Genomic DNA, 22,977 nt, shown 5'->3' with positions numbered 1-22,977 from the left:
CAAAATATTGCAGACGTAATCTACACCTACTTGTAAATTAAATACGCTGAAATTGTTATATTTTATTTGGAAAGTGGATAAACTTGCTACCGTTCTGGAGGTCCCAGGTTCGATTCCCAGAGGGGTGTCAAATAAAAAAGTGATTTTCTCACTCTACTATTTATTCAATACTACCCTGGACTGGTACCTGCAGAGGACGGCTGATCACCTTTCCTTCGTGTGTTAACGGTCAAGATAACACTGCGTTTATACGATGCAGTGCCCTATGCACCAGTGGGGTGCGGATAAGGGTTCGAAGATGAAGACTGTATTATATTATTATGTAATAATAAAAAATTAAACCTTGAACAGTATAAAGGAAGTGTTTTAACCTGTTAACCGGGCGGTCTGCTGTCCAATTACGCAACTTGTAACGGGCGCGAATACTGATTCACTCCGTGTCTTAAATTCATGTCGAGATAGGTATGGATGACTAATACCTTATATTATTTTGAGAAATAAAAAGACTTTGTGTTTTGATCCACTCACATTTTTACTAACCAACTAGTTTTGGCAACAACCTGTTGCCCTCTTCAGGGTTTAATCTATGACTCATATGAGTCATAAATTAAATTAAACCCTGAATGTTATTTATGAGTCATTTATGATTTATTTATGAGTCATTATGATTCATAAATTAAACCCTGAAGAGGGCAACTGGTTGTTGCCGAAACTAGTTGGTTAATAAAAATGTGAGTGGATCAAAACACAAACTCTTTTTATTTCTCAAAATAATATATCAATAAGATACACAAGGTTAATGCTTTCAATATTCAAAAGACTAATACCTTTGTTGTTCGATAAATATACGTCCATACATATATAATATAATAAACATATATTTCAAGGACGTATTCATATGTCCTTCCCGTACCCGATATTGTTTGCATTGGACGTATTTATGCGTCCCGCCCGGTTAACAGGTTAATATAGTAGCGGGATGTTAGGTTGGATTAAAAGTCGACGTTGTTCAGGTTGGACCCGGAGAAGGTGGGCAGGTCCTCCTTGACGACCAGCTTGCCGATGGGCGTGACCTCCATGTCCTTCTCCATAAGCTTGGTCATCTCGGCCTTGAGCTTGTCCAGGATGGCGTAGTTGGGCTGGTTCACGGCCGCCTTGGACTGCAGCAGGGTGATCTCCTGCTCCTCCAGCTTCTTCTCCTTGAAGCTCTTCACCGAGCGCGTCCCGTACAGCCGCAGCAGGGAGCCCCACGACGAGATGTTCGGATGAAGGGCCTGAAGAAGAGACAGCAATGTCACATACATAATCAATATACATTTAAATTCACATACAAAATCCATTACTAACATATAACTATCAAATTATGCCTAAAACCTTCACCATAACTTATTATTATTAATTATTAAAACCCTTATCCACACCCCAATGGTGCATAGGGCACTGCATTATACACACAGTGTTATCTTGATCGTTAACACACGAAGGAAAGGTGATCAGCCCTCCGCTTCAGGTACCAGTCCAGGGTAATATTGAATAAATATTAGAGCGAAAAAATCACTTATATTCATTTAACCCCCCTGGGAATCGAACCCGGGACCTCCAGAACGGTAGCCGAGCGTGCTGACCATTACACTACGGAGGCGGACATAATCAATATACATTTAAATTCACATACAAAATCCATTACTAACATATAACTATATCAAATCATGCCTAAAACCTTTACCATAACTTACACGTAACTATTATTATAATACAATACTTAAATCATCCAATTTAAATGCATTTTGTCAGAAATATTATATAAAATCATGGTTTTCAACTCACTGATTTGATTTCAATGACTTACTATGTACGATATCGCAAGAAACTTGAACTTGATTTGAACATGTCTATAAGAAGTAACTGCCGAAAATTTTGTTGTTGCAGAGAATACAGGAGTTCCCCATACTAATGAGCAGTAGAAGAGGTCCTCAACCAACGTTTCCAGATTTAATTATATATTATTAAAATTCACACACAAAATCCATTTCTAACATAAAATGATATCTAAAACCTTTACCATAACTTACATGTAATTATTATTTTAATACAATACTTAAACTTATTAAATTTTAATTAATTTTGTCACTAAAATTATATATAATCATGGTTTTCAACTCCTGCCTTGTTGTATATATAATATAGAATTTTGTCTAGCCTCAAACCAGTCTGATGATGTCGGTTACGACGATACCCGGTTGCTGGTCAAATAAAATTGTTGTGGAAAAAATTACATAGTTGTTATTTTATTATATAAAATCCAGTTCCACCAAGAAATGTCAATCAAAATACAGTAGAACCTCTCATAATGAGCACCTCTCATAAAGAGTAACTCGTATAACGAGCTTTAAAAAATGTGAAAAAGTTGCTCCCTTAACAAGCACCATTTCGCATAACGAGTTACAGAGAAAGGACAAGTCCCTTTTTCACGACAGTCACTTGTGAGCCGGGACTGCCGCGCCAGTCAAAACAAAAAATGTTTCGCTTAACGAGTGTTTCGCTTAAAAAGTAAGATTCTAGAATGAATTATGCTCGTTATGAGAGGTTCCACTGTATTTATAAATTTGGCTTTTAATTTGTAGTATTTCATTTTCATTTATATTACTAAATATTAAAATCAAACACTGATTTTTAGAGTCTACTAAATTAGTATTTCATTTTAATATTCAATATATAAAAATAATCAATACTTAGTCTTTCTATTCCCTTGTAAACATTGACAATCTTTTTACATGTTGATATCTTAACATAGATGACGAAAAATATAGAAGTCTGCATATTTACAGGGGTTATGACCTGTCATACACGGGTTAAGTGATCGCTTTACACATGTGTAACATTCACCATTCTACCCATGATTGACAACCATAATGCTAAAATTTTTGGAACTCGTACATATATCATAAATCTCATGATGCTTTATATTTGATTCACAGGAGCCATCTATGGTTGGTTGAGAAAGCTTTTATGTAGCAGACCTTTTTATTTAGATGTATGCAAGATCTTAACCGGATTATTTTACGTACTGAGAGACGCATGAAAACATTATTTTTTTTAAATTAGGAAGCTTGTAATTTAACCAGTTATTTTATTTGCAGTATATTTTTCTGACAATCTTATTGATATTTGAGAACCTTCTTTAGGAATATTTACATATTCAGAAGGTTAATCGTGCCTTGTCAGCCACCAGTTGTCAATAAGACACAATTGGAATGTTTCGTGTCTGCCACCAGTGGCTGACACTATATACTTTATTTGGACCCTGTATAAATTCATTAATTTCTATACAGAGTGGACGTGGCACCACCTTATAAACTCTGTCAATGGCAGTGTTGGTAATCCGTTTTCGACACATGAAAAATCTTAATATATTTTGTATATTAACACACTTCCGATGGGAAAGGACCCGTTGGGTCGATTAATGCTTAAGGACGAGAAGGGTATTTTTACCTTCTGCACCGACCTCATTTCAAAGTCAGAAAAGAAAAAAATTATCTGATGTTTTTATAATATCATATACCAATCTCTTTGTTAAGGTCTTAACTATATGTACATAATTATCAAATCCCGTCACCAGCATAAAAAATATCCGTCTGAAATGTGTTAAAAGTATTTTCAACTTTGTGGTATGGTAATATAACACTTTTTATCATTGATCGTTCACTTCGAGTACTGAATAAGGAGTTTGGATGATGAAATGGTTATACCGAAACCATGAAGTAGCGTTTTTAAGTGATATTACACAAAGTAAACGATGAATGATAAGGAGAGTATTAAACTCAATAATATGCCACAAAACTACATCAAAATAAAAGAACTACATATTATATTTAGAACTATTTTAAAAACCAAAATGATAAACCACAAATAATCTTTTTTTTAGCATTTTACGGAAATCTTATTGGCAGTCAACATGCTAATGTAAAAAGAAAAAAAACCAAGAATTGTATAGCTTTTATTTGCCATTGATTGTATTAATCTACATTTCACAAATTAGAATTCATAGTCTGTGAAGTTTGCACAGCCATTCAAAGAGAACCGCGGATTTTAAAAACAGATCTGAGAATCTGTCAGTTCCACTATCTGTCTCTTGTGAAGTGGACTGCCAGCTGTCACGGCATCGCTTTGGAGGTCTTCCAGGTGGTATCTTCCTTCTGGGTTTTTTTAAAGAGCAATCCAAGCCAGTCTATTTTCTTACATTCTATTGACACGGGCATTCCAGAATCATCTTTGCTGTCTTCCCCATTTGACTATATCATCTTTCTTATTCATTATCTTTGAGTTTCCGGTTATGCACCTCAATTATGGTCCTTAGAAGAGATTTGGTTCTCGGTGTGTCTGCTTTGGTCTCTATCCCATATGTGCCAATCGGTCTCACACATATCTTATATATTTATACTTTGTTTTCAATATTCATGTGTTTCACACTCCGATATTTCAGCCGATTTGTTGACCTGTCTTAGAGCCTCATCATAGAGGTGGCTATAGTGATCTGCTCAATTATTTGATATTCCAACTAGTTTACTTCTTACTGGGTTTCTACTTATTATAAAACTTTTTGTTTTTATTGTGGATATATTATCATTGTATTATATTTGATGTTTGATGCAGTATTTAAAGCAATAATATTCTTTGGAGAACGTCTTCAGATTCTGCAATGAGTGCCGTATCGTCGGCAAAGCACGCTAAACTGATTTTCTTGTCTTTCATTGAGTATTCCAGATCAAGTTCAATCGTGCTTTCAATCATCTTATCCATTATAAGATTAAATAGGAATAGACTGAGCTATCACCTTGTATTATTCCAGTGGGTATTGGGACCGCATTTGTGAGTTCTCCTTGTGCTTTTATTATGGTGTAACTGTCAACCCTTGTATAATTTTTATTATGTATTTTCGATCAATATCTCTGTGACATCATCAAGTCAGACTTTATCAAAAGCTTTAGTGAGGTCAATGAAACATAAGTATGCTGTAGCAAAGTATTGTTTTTCTGCTATTTGGTGAACTATTAAGATTGCATGTGATGTTGGCTTGTTTTTCCTGAAGCTCAGTTTGTCTCTGCTTATTATATGATAATACTGGTGGTAAGTTTTAGCACTAATCTAAATAGCCAAATGCATCTGTAGTTGGCAGGGTTCGCTTTGTCTCCCTCGTTAAAAATTGGGATAGTGATGAATGTATGCCATTCAGTTGGGATTATCACATTGTCAAAGATCTTTTTACTATGCGATCAAGGGATCTTACATCCTTTATGTCACTGTGACCATATTAGGTCTATTGCGACTTCCCTCTGTGTCATAACTCACTCTCGAGACCTGGATGAGTCATGTAGCTCACAATCTCTCTTGGTGGTAAGAGCTTCACCTTCTCGGAGTCCAGTAGTGATCCTCCGAGGATGTGACTTCGAATGTGAGAACTTAGATATTAGCAGATGCAACTCCAGGTATAGCCTGTCACCTGAATATTTTAACAGTTTGCTATATCGTCAAGTCCGGGTGCTTTCCAGCTCTATTCACATCAGATGCCTCAATAGTCTCCTCATTGTTAGCAAAATAGTTAAATAGCAAAAAACAAAACATTCATTACAAACGGAAACTTGTAGAACCCCTTTTGTTAGACGAATTCAAAAGTTTACACAAAATGACAAAAGTTCAGAAGGCCGTGTGGCCTGCTCCCGGGCCCGGGGCGGCGCTGTTTACCTGCAAGATGGCCTGCGAGGCCTGCTGCTTGCCGTCGCGCTTGTTCTTGCAGACCACGGTGGCGGTGTGCTTGCCGACGGTCATGGTGAACTGGTTGCGCCGGTGCTGCAGCGTGCTGATCTCGTACTTGATTTCGCGGTCGCCGATCCCGAAGTTGCGGGCCAGGCAGGTCTGCAGCACGTTGTGAGGAGACGGCTCCATGGTCTTGGCGCAAAAGTCCGCCACGCGCGGATCCTCTATGGCTATGTCATCAAAAAACTGAAAAAATAGCCCCGTTAATTATTCGCATCAACAGTCACAACATTTTGAGTGTGTCCAAATATGTGTGTACAAATCTGGGTTTCATCACTTCTACAAACCCTTATCCGCACCCGATGGTGCATAGAGCACTGCATCATGTGAATGCAGTGTTATCTTGATTATTAACACATCAAGGAAAGGTGATCAGCCCTTTCAAAATTTATTTTAGCACAACATTTTGAGTGTGTCCAAATACTTGTGTACAAATCTGGGTTTCACCACTTCTACAAACCCTTATCCGCACCCGACGGTGCATAGAGCACTGCATCATATAAAGGCAGTGTTATCTTGATCGTTAACACATCAAGGAAAGGTGATCAGCCCTTTCAAAATTTATTTTAGCACAACATTTTGAGTGTGTCCAAATACTTGTACACAAATCTGGGTTTCTCCGCTTTTTCAAATCCTTCTCCGCACCCGATAGTGCATAAGGCACTGCATCGTATAAACAAAGCGTAATCTTGATCGTTAACACATGAAGGAAAGGTATCAGCCCTCCACTTCAGGTACCAGTCTAGGGTAATATTGAATAAACATTAGAGTGAAAAATCACTTATATTTATTTGAACCCCCCCTGGAAATCGAACACGGGGCTTCCAGTAACGGTAGCCGACCGTGCTGACCATTACACTATGGAGGACACCTAAACCACTTGGGAGTTATTTTACATTCTATCACGAAATTGATCATATATGTATGACTTCCAAAATTTTTGTGTCAATGCCAATCATGCGTAGAATGGTGAATGTTACACATGTGTAAAGTGATCACTTAACTAGCCTATGACAGGTCAAAGGCCCTTAAATACTCAAACATTCATAGTCTTCTTCATCTATGTTGAAATGTCAAAAAAAATACAAAAGTTTATTATGACTATTGACGACATGGTTGGTATTATCAAAGAAATTGGAATAAAATATTGGCACATGTCTCCAAATCAAAGATCTTTAAGCTACTTCACACGAGAAAGCTGTTACCATAATTTTAATAATGCCCGTCTTAATCTATTAAGTTACGTTTATTATCCCTGTCTAAACCAGTTAGGTGCCTTAAGTGAGTTTACTCAGTTTCAGTTCAGTTTGTGTCGGGTTGTGGTCCCTGGTTAGGTCGCAGACTCTTGAGTCAGTTTCTCGGTTCGAACCCACTCTACCACAATTTGATACCTATTTCTAACAATGAGCCGCTTAGGCTCACAGAAATAGTATGAAATTGAAGTATTTTTGTAAATAATAAAAACACTAATATATCTCTTTTTAAAAGGTAAAAAAAAACTCACTCAGTGTTCCCGTGTTTGAAGATGATGCGAAATACATCGAAAAACGTGTCACAATAGATATGAAGAAATAGTGGTATTTACCACGTGAAACTTAAAATTTAAAATGTATAGATATTACCACAAAGTGACTGCCCAATCAATTAATGAAAACATATTATTATTTGCATATTTTTCCCATATTTCACAAAGTTACTTAAGATTTAAATATTTACTATAATTTTCTTTTTGCTTTTTAATTGGCATTTTTAATACGTACATTTCATATCAAAATGCCAAAAAAAAACTTGTTTTTTGTCTACGCTCATTTGTGAGTGATTGCATGTGATTTTTCCTGTTTCAAGTTCATACACGAATCTATAATCAACTCATATTTTGAACTATTATGCATATACGATTTGATGCCGTTTTAGCGAATTAGCGAATTTACTCGGTCAACTTGGTCTGTTTCCAAACATATTTTATTTTCATCAATTCATTAATTCAGCAGTCACTGTGGTAAAATCTATCCATTTTTAATTAATGTTTTACTTGTAAAAATGGTGTTTGAAAATGATGCGGAATGCGTCGAAACACGTGTCACAGTAGATTATAAATATTTACAGTAGTAAATACCACTATTTCTACTTAGAAATAGTGGTATTTACTAAGTAGAAAATTAATCAAAAATATTTTATTTTTTAATTGGAATAATCTAAAATATGGGGGTAATCAATTCGGCTGTCCAAACTCAAAACACAGTAACGGACTTTCTTTTTTGTAGTACGTTTTTTTGCATTTTTGGATTTTTGGAGTACATTCTACTAAGTCCAATAATGCATAAAAAACATACTAAAAAAATGTCCCTTACTGTGTTTTAAGTTTGGACAGCCGTATTGGGATGAGGATATTATTCATCCACAATTTGTATTATGAAATTTTCCAATTGTGAACTCACAGCGAGGTCCCGGTCGTTGCTCCTGCTAGCGGTGCCGTTGATCTTGTTGTCCTGGTGGATCTTCTCCCTCATCTCGGGGATGAGGATCTCGATGGCGGCCTTGGCGGCAGCAGACTTGGCCTGGCGCTTGGAGGTCCCGTAGCCGATGCCGTACCGCATCCCGTTGATGGACACCGTGGCAGAGTACGGAGTGGCACCATTTTCTAAAAAGACAGTAACTCTATTAACCCATTGGTTACCGGGACTTTTGGGGTTACTATGTCTGCATGATTTAAACATAACCAATTCTAAATTTTGATGTATAATATGTTTAAAGAAGAAAAAAAATTGCGGAACCTAAAAACATCTCTAACATACTCGGCTGTCCAAACTTAAAACACAGTAAAGGACATTATTTTGTAGTAAGTTTTTTTGCATTTTTAGACTAAGTAGAATCTACTTAGTCCAAAAATGCAAAAAAAAACGTACTGCAAAAAAAATTTCCCTTACAGTCGTACTGTCATAAATAAGTTCAGTTTGTGAAATAAATGTATCTCATAGTTTTATTAATCATGATGCCCGATCTCACGAATCCGGTATTTTTCGCTAGAGTACCGAAAGCCGAAATATCGGATATTGGTAACCAAAGGGTTAACAACAGCTATGACACGGACTTTTTTATATGGCACAAATTTATTTTCAAATGAACACATATTTTGCTTTACTCGATAGATGGCATTGAGTTTGACTACTTATAAATCCGCGATAACGCAGGACTGGCCCTTGACGATTGACCCAGTGGGACCAGTCATTGATATGTTAAACAGGATTGTGGGATTATTTCAATACAAATAATAACAAGCTAGAAATCTAGATGAAAAAGCATAATTGTGGTGGTCAAAATTTTGTTTTTTTTGGCAAAATCTACATAATTATTGTTATTTAACATCTTACACTGGGGTTACATGTATCCATATGGTTTTTTGGAAAGGAAATAGATTTAAAAAGCTAGAATGCGATTAAATAATGACTCACCAAGTTCCTTGAACTCGTACGTGGGCTGTTTCTTGAGCGCACGCTGCACATACTCGTGCAGGATGCACACGTAGCTCTTCCCGCTGGGGTTCATGAGGCACTCCTTGCGGGTACTCTTTACTCCGGCTCCCAGGATACCTGAATACACCGGACACACAATACGTATTACACACCTAACTATTTCAAATTTTAAAGAGCTTACAACTCAAATTTTGCATAGATTTTAATCTTACATATATTTTTTGCCCAAAGAAAAGCAAACAGTCATCGGAATTACATGGACATAAATATACTTGGACGGAACATAGTAACAGTGATAATCCATAGTTGTTAACTAGAAGTTTTGGTCAGTCGTGAGGTTACAATAAACAAATACATAGTAGAAATATGGGTAGTATAAATTTTTACACGCTATAAACTAATGTAAACCAGTTTATACGTGTCTCAAGTTGAGTTGAATTATCTATCGTCTTTATACGAAAGAAGATAGAAGTCTGAGCATCCCAGGCTTTACAACTTGACATTTGGCTAGCTTAAGTGATCATTTTATACACTTATGTAATGTTCACAAATCTGCCCATTTTTGAACATCTATATTGCATTAATTCTTGAAAGTTGTATATATGCTATGTTGTTGGATTCCTTTCGTATCTTCTTGTCTACGTGTGTCATGTCAGGTCCCCCTGACGTCGACAATCACTTGAGAGTAATTGTTCTTGTTTCGGCCAGCTCTAAACAGCACCTCGACGGTTCCGATCCTATTCCAATCTCGTTGTCTTTTCGTATGTTAGTTGTTATTAGTTGGATTTGAAAATGTGGCACCTTCAGTTGAGAAATTTGTGAAGTATAAAGCTTACATTTTCAATATTAAATCAAACACTGATATGAGTCTACTAAGTAATATATTTTATTTTTTTAAAACAAAAATTAAAATAAAAAATTGTGACAATTATTTCGATAGTAGTTTGGTAATGCTCTGACAAGGCGAAATGATTGTCACAAATTTTTATTTTTATTATTTTTTTTAAATAAAATATATAAATTAAATAGTGTTTGATTATAATATTTCTAAATAATGGAGTTCTAAAAATTAAATGCAAAATCAATAAATATATAGCTTACTCCTATATATCTTCCATAGGGTCAACAATCCAGTGTCTGAGAATGTGTAGTAAAAAATGGAATGTAAACTGACCTGGCTGAGATCCATCAGACATGGAGGTGGTCTGTACCGGGAAAGTGATCAGTTTAGTTCCATCAGGAAGAGTGGGTCTCTGAAGGGCCTTGCGTGATTTAGTGAATTTTCGGCGTTCGGACCAAGATCTAACAAAAAAAACAAAAAAAATATGAGCCTCTCTACTGCTACGCTAAGTTGAGTCAAAAACATCAGTGGTACACTTAAAATCTTCAAAAATGTTCAGAATAGCATCTTTCAAAGATGAAGCCTGTGCCTAGAGGTTAAAATTATGAAGCACTGACTAATTTGGTCATTTTTAAACTCGACCAGCTACTATTAAAACCTTTGTGAAGAAAAAACAGAATCGTCTTCAACCAGAATGAGAAAAACAGGCTAACTTTTTTGTATTATTTATGTAAGTCACACACACTGTAGCGCAAATCGAATGCTTGCTTCAGCACAAATACCATACTGGGATGGGCTAATAAGGCACAGATTGGCTGGCTTCCGGGAGAGGCTGATGAAGAGCTCCAACCTCATTATAAAACTGCTTGTGGAACACAGATGTGGGCTGGACATGTGGCAGCACTGGAGCGCAGTGTTGCAATTGCCAGCAGGCTGATCTTCTCATATCACCTCTCCAGAATTACGCTATTTATGTTATTATTATTATTATGATTATTATTTATGAATTATGTTATTTATAACATTTTCGCTTTTATATTTTTGTTATTTTAATTGTAAAAAAATAAACTAACCATCATGCCACTTACCGCGGAGGTAGGCAGAGAGATAGAATACCACGCCAATCTATCTTTGCAAACAATCTTCGCCTCTTCGACATTCATGCATTTCTTCATACAAACCTGCTGAATCCTGACCTAACCACTTTAAAGTATTTGAAATACTTGATCATGTCAAGTTTTCCTTAGTCTTCCTCTGCTCCTATTTCCAATTACATGCGCCTTGTTTTACTGTTCTTTCTTCACTCATTCATTCCACATGCCAAACCATCTCAACACCTTTCTTGATTTTATCAATAATGCTTAACTCAGCCTTACATTCTTTCCTCATATCACCATTTGAACATTGTACATTCATCTGTGAATGCAATACCAAACAATTCCAACAGAACTTTATTTGGGAACCAAATATTTCAATAACCTTCCTACAGATATAAAAAAAATTAAGACATTGAAATAATAAAAAATGGCTAATTAGTTAATCGGAAATAAAAACACAAAATAAAACATACAAATACAAAATATACAATAATGTATAAAAAAAATTATAATGAAAATAAATTGTATCACTCACAAACATAAACAATAAATAATAAGTGCAAGTCCCTCTCCAAGCACAAGAGCCTAGTCTCTTTATTGGAGAGAATAGCATAACTAATTTTAAGATTATATAATTAAAATGTAACTTTGTTTTAAAATCACTATAAAAGTGATTTTGAAAGTGATGTGATTTTATAGTGATTTTACAACAAAGTTACATTTTCATTATAAAATGGAAAATCACAAAGTTAGTGCTTCAAATATAAATTATAAAAAAATAACAAGATCGATAGTGCTAAGATTGCCAAAAGTAGAAACGTCTAGTAAATTAGTCAAATTATTTTATAACTATATTAATTATTTAATAACTATATTAAATAAAATAAAAAGTTTAAAGTCTGAAAGATTGAATATAAATATACTTCTATCCTAACCAGAAATCCGTTGTGTACCACCAGTTTAGCTTTCACTGGTAGGATTTTATTTGATATAACTGAATTCAGTGCACCATTTACTCTTTTCCCAGCATTCACTCTCCTTTCTATATCATTATCAACCTTTCCATCTCTAGAAAACATACTTTCCAAATATACAAAAATAAAATATGGCTGAATAAGTATTGCACCCACCACTACAACCGGGAATAAAAATTATTACTTTATATATCAAATGTTAAAGTCAAACACTGATTTTTTCAGAAAATCAGAGTTAGACTTTAGCATTTAATATATAAATTGAAATGGAGTTTTACAGATTTTAAACGCCAAATCTATAAATAAAAATTATTATTTTTATAATTGTATTACAGCGAAACCCCAGAAATCCGAACAGGATTTTGAAGAAAAATATCAACAGGGAAACATTTAAAAAACACGCAAAGACTGAAGAATACATTTATTATTACATAAAATTATTATACATAGCCATAATAATAATAATAATTAATAAAGTATACAGTACTGTACCTGTATTGCTACCCAAGTACCGTAAAATTATATTGAAACGTTAAAACTTGCAAATAAGAAACAATGTCATAGGCTTCGTCCTAATACAACGCGATTACACAACAATCGCTAGTTTTTGCGAATTATACTTGTACAAATCCGCGATCAAACATACAGATCTGGACTAAGCTTCCTAATTGGCATTCGCGGGACCAATTAGGACACTCATTGCAGATCTGTATGTTTAACCTTTAGACGCTCATGCGCCACATGCAATAAGGGTAGGGCCCTGCCCGAGCATTTCTGTGAGACAATCGCGCGACTTGCTACCTACCCATAGCTGTTATAAAAATAATTACAACTCTAAAATTAGTCGTCCTATTTAGGTAAAATAAAAAGCATTATCAAAATAAAAGATTGTTTATAAATTACCGTAATAAAGCAGCTTTGTTTTATAAGGATGCCTCAGAAACTCGGTGTGGAGGAACAAACACATGAGAAGAGAATAGAATGAAAATATACAAAACATGTGTTCGTCCAATAGCCACTCATGGGATTGAGGCAAGAGCAGATACTTCCAGAACAAAATCTCGACTTCGAACCTCCGAGATGAAGACTCTCCGGTCCATAACCGGAAACACATTGCGAGACCGAGTAAGAAATACAGACATCCTTAGCACGTGTAAGACGGAGGATATCGTGAGGTGGGGACGACAACGAAGGCGATATTGGAAGGAACATATAAACAGAATTTCAGAAGACAGACTTCCACGTATCGCCCTTCAAGGTAACCCTGAAGGACGCAGACCTCCGAAAAGACGGAGAGACAGCTGGGAGTCAACATCCCAAGAGCGACATGCGGAGACACAAACAGATCCCCAGGATCTACAAAAAAGAAGAAGAAGTTTTATTACGGTCCGTCTAATAAAACACAATGCATTTCCCGAGAGTCAACCTTGTAATGCAGGTATAAACACTAATATTACGCATTATGACTAAAATATTTATCAGAACCAAAAATAAAATGATGGATCGGTATCTCAAAGACATTATTTACGTAAACTAATATTCATATTTTTAACACTATTGTCATAAATCAGTGTAATCCAATAGCGAAATGCATCACAATCACCGATCCTGTATGGGACCAGTGGGCATTGAACGACGCAAATCCGCGGTCCCGTAAAGGACCACTGAGCGGCTAAAGGTTAATCGCGGATTCGTACGAGTAAAATTGTATTATAATTTTATGATCGCATAATCACCGATTGTATTAGGACAACGCCATTAAATAACTCATTAGAGCTGTTAATGAGTTACTTAATGGCTAAGTGTAAAGTACTAGATACGTACGGTATTACAAATTTCTCTGCTAATCCAAACATTCCCAATCCCGAACAGACCGCAGTCCCAATTAGTTCGGATTCCCACGGAATCTAACATTAGTAGAAGCGAAAACAAACAAATAAATGTTAGTACAATATTTTTGAGTGCGTTCAAATGTCAAAACGATTTGAACTTACTTGAACCTAATGATATTGATGCTCTTGAACTTGAACAGGTTCTTGCAGTACTCCATCACTTCCTCGTGCCGCATGTGGAACTTCCTCCAGTTCTCCTGGGCCGTCTCCACCTTGGCGGTCGGCACCATGGCCATCAAGGTCTCGCCGTCGGCTATCGGCTCCGTGTTGACCAGCTTCTGCAGCAAGTCCTGATTGGCTATCTTGGAAACGGGGGCCACCTCGCCATTGCTGGTCCCCTCAGTATCCTTCTTACCAGACTGACCGGAATTACCGGAATTGCCGGAATTGCCATTGCCATTGCAAACATCAGCTGGCTTTTTGAATAACCCGTCGTTGTTGAGGTTATTAACGTTGTTGAGGCTATTAACGAAAATGGCCCGGTTATCGGCAGTAGCTTGCGCATTCTTCTTTTCATTTTCCTCCAATTCTAGAGCCTTTCGGTAGTTGTAGCAAGGAATGGCGCTCATAGGAATCTCGTGTTTCTAAAAAGAAACACGTAAAATAAATATAAAATTAAAGCGACAGTCAAACAACTATACGCTCAATAAATCCTCAAAAAATAAAATATTTTAAATTAACACGTTGTCGTCGGGACACGGCATTTGGCGGGAAACGGCAATATACGGGTTTGTTATCAGCGTGAAATAAAACGCCTTGAAGGGTAATTTGCTACCCGGGTGCTAGGTCTGTCCACGTTATTTGAGATGTCTTATTTGAGTATTTGTCCGGATTGGCTGGTGTGCCGCTTGTAAAGGCATCGCCAGAAATCTAGAGTTTTTATGCGATCTCAATCTCCAGTTTAGTTTGAGTCATTTCACGTATTGGACTATTTTTCATACCGCTCGCACTGTTTTGTTTACTGTTTGGTATTTTATTATTTGAATATATTAGCATTGTATAGGGAATGATACCTCGGAGGGGAAGACTATTTTTTAGAGTTTAAAATGCTTCTAAAATTGTAAAAAACGGAATACTTAATTAAAAATTATGATTTTAATTTATTTTTGGTGATCAAATGTCATATATGATTTCTTTGAAAATTTCAATTGGAAATATTATTTGGTTTAAAAATTGTGTCAAATTTAAGAAAGCGATATATTTTTGCGCTAATCGCGAAAAACATCCGCTATAGGCTAGAGTCTATTGTTCGAAGCGCCCGACTACAATGTGTTAATAAAAATACAGTACCTGGTACGGGCACCTTGGCGAAGACATAGCTCAAACTGATTTTACCCAATTATTTTACGAGGTAGTTGAATGTATTCCCACAGGGCGGCTCCATGTGTATGGACTGTAGCGGACTCTGTCGCCCGATGGCTAGGAAACAACTACAATAAAGTGCGGTCATAGTTACCCTGGCGCTGCCGGGGCCCAGGAAGTAGGGCTTGGCGAGGGTGCACACCCGCGAGGACTTGTGCAGGTAGAGGGGCATCCCGCTGTGGTGGGACACCACCAGCCAGCCGAGCGGCAGCACCTCAAAGTGGTTCACTCCCTTCTCTGCAAACAAACATTTGCCAAAATAATATTGGGAGTATGCATCGCAAGTATGCTGTCCGCCTCCGTAGTGTAATGGTCAGCACGCTAGGCTACCATGCCGGAGGTCCCGGGTTCGATTCCCAAGAGGGTCAAAATAAATATTAGCGATTTTTCAGTCTAATATTTATTTAGTATGACCCTGGACTGGTACCTGAAGCGGAAGGCTGATCACCTTGCCTTCATGTAACTAATGATCAAGATAACACTGCATCAATTCGATGCAGTGCCCTATGCACCATTGGGTGGGGATAAGAGTTATAAGTAATCAAAAAGGAATTATTAAGATGAGTATATGGAAGTCAGGGATATAAAGGGTCGGTTTAACCCTTAAATTACTAAAGCAATTTTTAAATAGGGGGTCAAGACATACCTTCCAGTACAATTTTTTTCCTCTGGTCGTACGGGCACTCTTTCTTCTTGGGGGCCGCCTTGTAGCCCTCGGGAAGCCCCTCGTCCAGCATGGCTTCGATCTCCTCCTCCGGCACTCCATCAGAACCTTCTACACAAGCAGAATAACCTAATCAAATAACTATATTCAAATATTTTCAGTGTATCTATGCCCTAGGTATATATAGGGTTTTTTTTTAGAAGTTTGGTTTTTAAACTGGCAACATTGTTTCTACAGATTGTCAATTTGACAGTTGATAGTTGATTTGTAGTCAGTACGTTTTGCCATTTCACTATGAATAGACTGACGCCAGAACAGCGCTTGCGAAATGTGCTAATCGATCTTAAAAACAATATTCAGCTTGATCCTCTTTTTCAATGCAAAATTTTATTCACCAATGAGGAACATTTTTGGTTAAACGGCTATGTCAATAAGCAGAATTGCCGAATTTGGAGTGGAGAAAACCCAGAAGCCTTTGTCGAGACGCCCTTACATCCATTAAAAGTCACTGCTTGGTGTGCTTTATGGGCAGGTGGAATCATTGGCCCATATTTTTTAGAGACAATGCCGGCCAGTATGTTACGGTCAATGGAAAGCGCTTCAGAACCATGATTACTGACTTTTACGTACCTAAGTTAAATGGCATGGATGTGAACGAGCTGTGGTTACAAACAAGATGACGCAAAATGCCACACGGCGAGTGCCACCATCAATTTATCGCGGGAAATTTGTATACCTCTCAAAAAATCACGATATATGTGTACGCAGGACAAGCAGACAAGTGTACGCAGTTGGGCACGTATACACGCACAACTGAACTGAACAGTTGGCATACTGCTGGGAGAGACCCATAAGCAGTTGGGCATTTATATGCGTACTGCTGGACAAGATACATACGCAGTTGGACATGTCACAGTTGGAAAGAACCCGTAGGCAGATGAGTATATATACGCGCACTGCTGGACAAGACCCATACGTAGGTGGCATGTACACACGCACAGCCAGACAAGTCCCATACACAATGGTCATGTATATGCGTACTACATAACCTCATGATCCCCTAGGTATATATTTTACTATTGCCCTAAGTTTTGCATTACAAATGTGACAATATAGTTTTTCTACTTTTGTGACTGACCGTGACCACTCTATACAGATTTAAAAATCATTCTCTAATGGTTTTATTTTGTTAAACAATGGAGTGTCGTCGCTTTTATGTGATAAATTATTTATGAAAAACAAATTGCCTATACCAAGTATTCAATACTGATGACTAAGGTGCCTTTTACATTGTATATCAGATTATATGCAAATAATGCACAGTTGCGAAAGCATCGGATTGCTGAAATTCAATGTATTTTCTTGGAAGTGATATTATCAGATGCGAAGAAATTATTTGCACAAGTCAACGTGAAATGTGACCCATTTTATTTACCAGGGCCCATTGTTTCAGAGTCACATTGTAATGCGTTTGTTTGCTGAACAATATACCTTAGATAAGATTTTGATAAAACAAATATTTCCTTCTGATAAATTTAAGAGTATATTTTTTTGCTGTGTCTGAACTTTTGGAATATGATACTTTTATAAACATTGCAGAAAATTAATATGAATCATCAGGAGACAAAACAAATATTTTTAAATGGTGTCATTGTATGTAGCGAAAAATAAACTCAAACCAATTCTGAGAAAGTTCATACATTATAATGAGTAAAAAAATCTCAGAAATACTTTCCAGACTACTCACATTTGAAATTTCAATGATGGTAAAATTATAAAAACAAATTTAAAAAAGGTACATTTTCATATATTCTCCGAATATGAGTCAAATATTCGGACAATCTTTTTCCGTCTGACGATACTGATCCAGCAATAACATTAAATTTAAATATGAATTTCTACCCACATGTGAAAGGGGATCCAAGACCGCTGCATATATATACAAGTACCAAAAATTAATACAACATGGATCTTCAAGGAAAATTCATTATTACTTACATACTTGTTTATCTGTTATTGTAATAATAAAATGAATGGTTCTCAAGAAAATATATATTTAAAAGAATAAATAAAAGATGTAATAATTGTGCAGCATTGTCGAAATGTTACAACAAATTTGAAATGGGATAAAAAATAATGTTATTGATATTTTCCACAATCATTGAAAAATAATGCATGTTTCAAATGACAAAACATCTAAACTAAAACAAACCCTGAAGAGGGCAACAGGTTGTTGCCGAAACTAGATGGTTTATAATAACAAAAATGAGTGGATCAAAAAACAAAGTCTTTTTATTTCTCAAAATAATTTATCACTATGATATACAAAGTTTATGCTTTCAATATTCAAAATATGTTTTAATATTATTTTATATCTACATAGATGAAGAAGAATATGGAAGTCTGGGCATTTACGGGGCTTACGACCGTCATAGGCTGGTTTAAGTGATCACTTTACACACGTAAAAAGCTTCTTTACATCTCACCAATAGATGTCTCTAGTGAAGTTTTAGTGATTCATGAACAAGGTTTCTAAATTGGTTCATATATATAGAACTTCCAAGAATTTGAGTAGTGTGGTTGTCAATAATGGGTAGAATTGGTGAATGTTACACGTGTGTAAAGTGATCACTTAAACCAGCCTATGACGGTCGTCAGCCCCGTAAATGCCCAGACTTCCATATTCTTCTTCATCTTTGATGAGATGTCAAAAAATAATATGAAAATAACTCCTGTAATTGGAGATAATCCAGATTTTGTGAACAAGTATTTGGACACACTCAAAATGTTGTAAATTGTTTTTAATATGCCAATCAAGTAATGATATGAGCGATTTAATAAAGCAATCTTGATTTGCGGTTTTCCATCCCTTTCCCTTCATATTCATTTTCATTTTCTTTCATTCCTCATTGCTTTCGTTTGCGGCTAACAATATTTTGGTAATGTCTAATTTTTTTTCATAAATTCTAGATTTCCTCAGCTTAAGAGCTTTTAACATCAATATTTTGTTTACAAATTCTGGATTTGCTTTAGTAAGGAGCTATTTACATATCCTGAATTTTCTCCACTTAGATTAAGATTCTTTTTTAAAGTTATTTTATTACTCCCGATAATATATTACAATGATCCACAAAGTTAGTGCTTTATACATTCAAAATACAAAAAAAATAAAAAAAGATTGCTCAAACAAATGATCTTTCGAAACTCACCGTCATATTCACTTTCTGATTCACTGTCTTCCTCCTTGTCTGTGCCGTGTTCCACCTCATCGAGCACAAGGAACTCCTTCAGCTTGTTGACCTCATCCTCGAAGGCATCCAACTTCCTCCGTTTGGCCTGGCTCATGACTTCCTCGTCGCTCCTGTCTCCCTCTTCACTGGGCGAATGTCGAGCGGCGTCGCTCGCACCGTCCACTTCCTTCATAGCTCCGCCAGACTCCCGAGGATCTCCGTTGGCCACAACGTCCATGGCTTTTGCTTACTAATTACTATTCAATCTAACAAGAGAAGAATATATCAATAAAAGCGACAAAAATTGCCGACAAACAAACGGCTCGTGTTACTAATTTATCAAAAAGGAATTATCAAGATGAGTATATGGAAGTCAGGGATATAAAGGGTCGGTTTAACCCTTTAAGTGCCAGGAGATATTAGTAAGACTGTTCCCGTTAGGTCGTAACATTTTAAGAAAAGTAAAAGCTAACAAAATAATATTTTTTGCATATATGTTTAAAAGATATTATGCAGACTTACCAAATATGAACACTGTGTAGTATTAAATGTATACATATCGCTCACTCCTTTCAAGAACGTCATAAATCAAAAAACTCGATTTTTCAGGAGAACGTTTTTAAAGTTTAAAAATATAATACAATGTATTAAAAATAAATATCAAGCCACTTACTGAACTTTTTACTGTGCAACAGATCTTTTTAAGTAAAACCTGAAGGTTGTTTCTCCATTTGAAAAATATTTAGTTTATTTAAAAAAATAATTAAACAATAGCTTTTCTTCAAAATGCAAAAACAACACTTTCTGCCCTGAGGCGGGTAAATATTAAGTTAAAAATATGCCACTTCTGCTGGGATAAAGTAATTTTTTTGGGCATTCCGAAAACATGCACAACTGAAAATTGACAAATTTTGATTTATGATTTATGACGTTCTTGAAAGGAGTGAGCAATATGTGTTCCATACTTCAAGTTATTAAATTATTGCTTGAAATAGGAAGAAATAAGCACAAATATAGGCGCTAATTTCGTATGGCCGGCCGAGAGCGTAAACGCACTTTAGGCAGAAAGCCAGTTGAGTAGTTACTTTATAGACATGTAACAAAAGACTGCAACACTGAAATTTGTATTCAACAGGTGAAGCGTTTCTGTTATTTCAAATACACACAACTTGCGATATTAGCTAGCCAATTAACGGTTGTAAATCCTGAAAACACCCAGACTTCCGTATTACCACCTCAAAAACTTCTTTATCTCTGTTGAGATACAATAAAAATCTTGGTAACAATCCCTTTGGAGTAAAATCGAGTATTTGTGTACATACACTCTCCTTCAGAAAAGAATAAAAAAAATAACTCATCTTTGTTTTATTATCTGAATTTGTAAAAACTGCAAATACACTACTCGCTCACAGCTTCTTTCTCAAGACTAATCAATTAGTTTTAATAATAAAAACTGGTTGACATTATAATCTAGTAACAATAATAATATATATTGATTTTTTTTTAAAAGACACACATTGTGTGCGGGAAACGCTTAAAAGCGTGTTTAACATACTGTTGGTATAGAGCGGGAGACACTTATAAGTGTTCTGTTTGCTTACTTTTTGCAGAGCACGAGAGATACAAAAAACATTGTACAGATGGGAATTGGGTTTGCGGTTACTTGAGTTTAGTATACCGAGGGTCGGGCGGCAGACTGTCCGACTATAATTAGGGTCAGGGTTGATGAAAAAACCGCCCGACAACAATGTGTTAAGTTCTAATTTATTTTCTGTTCAAAAACATTCCCCACTACTGAAAAAAATCTTTATAAAAAATAGTCGGCTAAGCCGATGGTATGACTATGTGAAGAATGTGAAAATAAGGTGAAGGGCGCAGCAACCCGTGGTTACAACCGTCTTCTAAGAAAAGGCAATTTGGTCAGCTATATAGTTTCGACCAGTCAACAGAATCTGTAGTTGGTGCATCACTAGTTTAAATATCTCAGAACAAATTGAGTAAGCTGGTTTTTTATACAGAATTGTAAAAATCCAATATCTGTAAATTAGCATTATGGGATGTCAAATGACAATATTAATCCTGGCAAAACAGTAATCTAAACTAAAATTCTAATTTCACCAATAGATGTCTCTAGTGATTCAAGAACAGGGTTTCTAAATTGGTGCATACATATACAATTCTAAACGAAACATTTATTTTGTTTTCATAAAAATGTAAAAAAAAAAAATGAATTGTAAAAATATAATTCATAGAAATAAAAACATTAAAAAAGTAATAATAAAAAATATATATACATGTACTTATATATATATTTAATTAAGTTTAGTCCTTAAAACTGTAAAATATACTTAAATTATAATAATAAAATAGGATGATTCAACAGGGTTACCATATTTTTTCCAGGCAAGTTTTTATCTCAACTCCATTCAGAAACATTTTTAAAATATGTCCAAGTTTCAAAATGTTGCTACTAATTGAATTTTGGAGAAAAGTCCATGTACAACCTTTATAAACAAAATCTGATGGAGGTATCTGAAGTTTCATAAATGAATACTTGTTTGAGGGAAATGGGGTGGAAAATAGTACTGTGTTTTTTGGCATCAATATGGCAACCCTATATTAAGGGAAAAGTGAATATTAGGGTTACAAGGATAATCAGGTATAAAAATATGAGTCATACGTAATAATAGAGAAGAGTAATAACAATTACAATATAAATATGATATAATGGAATATGGAAAATATGTTCACAAGTATATTTTTTTATATTAAATTTGGTTACAACAAAATACATACAAGCAAGTAACATGGGGACATCTTGGACCAAAATAATACAATAAATACTATATTATAATAGTCGAATGAATAAAGCTATAAATTGCGTATTTGAAAACAACAATGGCGCTCGTTCCTGAAACATGGATTTTTAAAGATGGCTGATTTGGCGATCGGTTTATGTATGAAAACTTTAAAGAACCGTGCAAGCAGGATAAGATCTTCTACTACACCCAATGGTTTAAAAATCCAACTCATATCAATGTCGAAGATTGGACTTTTTCCATTAGAAATAGTAGAACAATCACAGCGGAGACCGACCATGCTTCACTGGTGTCGCTCGCAACATATCGGACGACAACGGCTATCGACAGGGATTGCTACAGTGAAATCTGAACGAAAATCACAGAGCCACAATGTAGCAATTCTGGAATATATTAAATATCCCATAATAGCCTTTCCATCTTGGAGTTGCTGCCATACTAAACAAGTAGACCGATTTCAGCAGATTTACATAATCCAGAAACATCTTTACAAATCACAATATAACATCAAATAAGAAAGTAAATAATGTTAAAAACATAAATACCGTCAGCCGTCCTCAAAACTACGCGTAAGAGAATGTTTTAATCTACAATTCAAGCGAGAAATGCGAATAAAGCACAAGCCGTGGCAGAAAAACGTCCGCACCCAGGAACACCCACAGAAATATAGAAAAATCACTGACAGATCGGAATCGATAACGGCATAGATTTTTTTTAAATACCATAAATACGCAACATAAACAATATTAAAAAAATTGAGGTAAATGAGGAAAATATATTTTTACTTATATCAACACTGTATGTAACTGTC

At 35.7% G+C, this 22,977-nt stretch overlaps 1 protein-coding gene across 1 annotated transcript; it reads right to left on the bottom strand.

Annotated features, from left to right (window-relative positions):
• Positions 1-827: 827 nt before the first annotated feature.
• Positions 828-22,834, bottom strand: LOC148310937 (microprocessor complex subunit DGCR8-like). Its single transcript, XM_088257554.1, has 10 exons — positions 22,712-22,834; positions 19,327-19,613; positions 16,100-16,228; positions 15,548-15,690; positions 14,194-14,675; positions 10,462-10,589; positions 9,267-9,404; positions 8,253-8,455; positions 5,743-6,000; positions 828-1,274 (listed from the first exon to the last, which is right to left on the bottom strand). The coding sequence occupies exons 2-10, from the start codon at positions 19,583-19,585 to the stop codon at positions 993-995; spliced, it is 2,022 nt and encodes a 673-aa protein (XP_088113680.1). The 5' UTR covers positions 19,586-19,613; positions 22,712-22,834; the 3' UTR covers positions 828-992.
• Positions 22,835-22,977: the final 143 nt, after the last annotated feature.

This window comes from Brachycentrus maculatus, unplaced genomic scaffold (genome assembly GCF_059751285.1).
Source record: "Brachycentrus maculatus isolate JH-2025_06_01 unplaced genomic scaffold, ASM5975128v1 h1tg000082l, whole genome shotgun sequence".
Taxonomy (NCBI): Eukaryota; Metazoa; Arthropoda; class Insecta; order Trichoptera; family Brachycentridae; genus Brachycentrus; species Brachycentrus maculatus.
The sequence above is the reverse complement of the archived record's forward strand: the minus strand, read 5'-3'. Positions and strand labels throughout refer to the sequence as shown.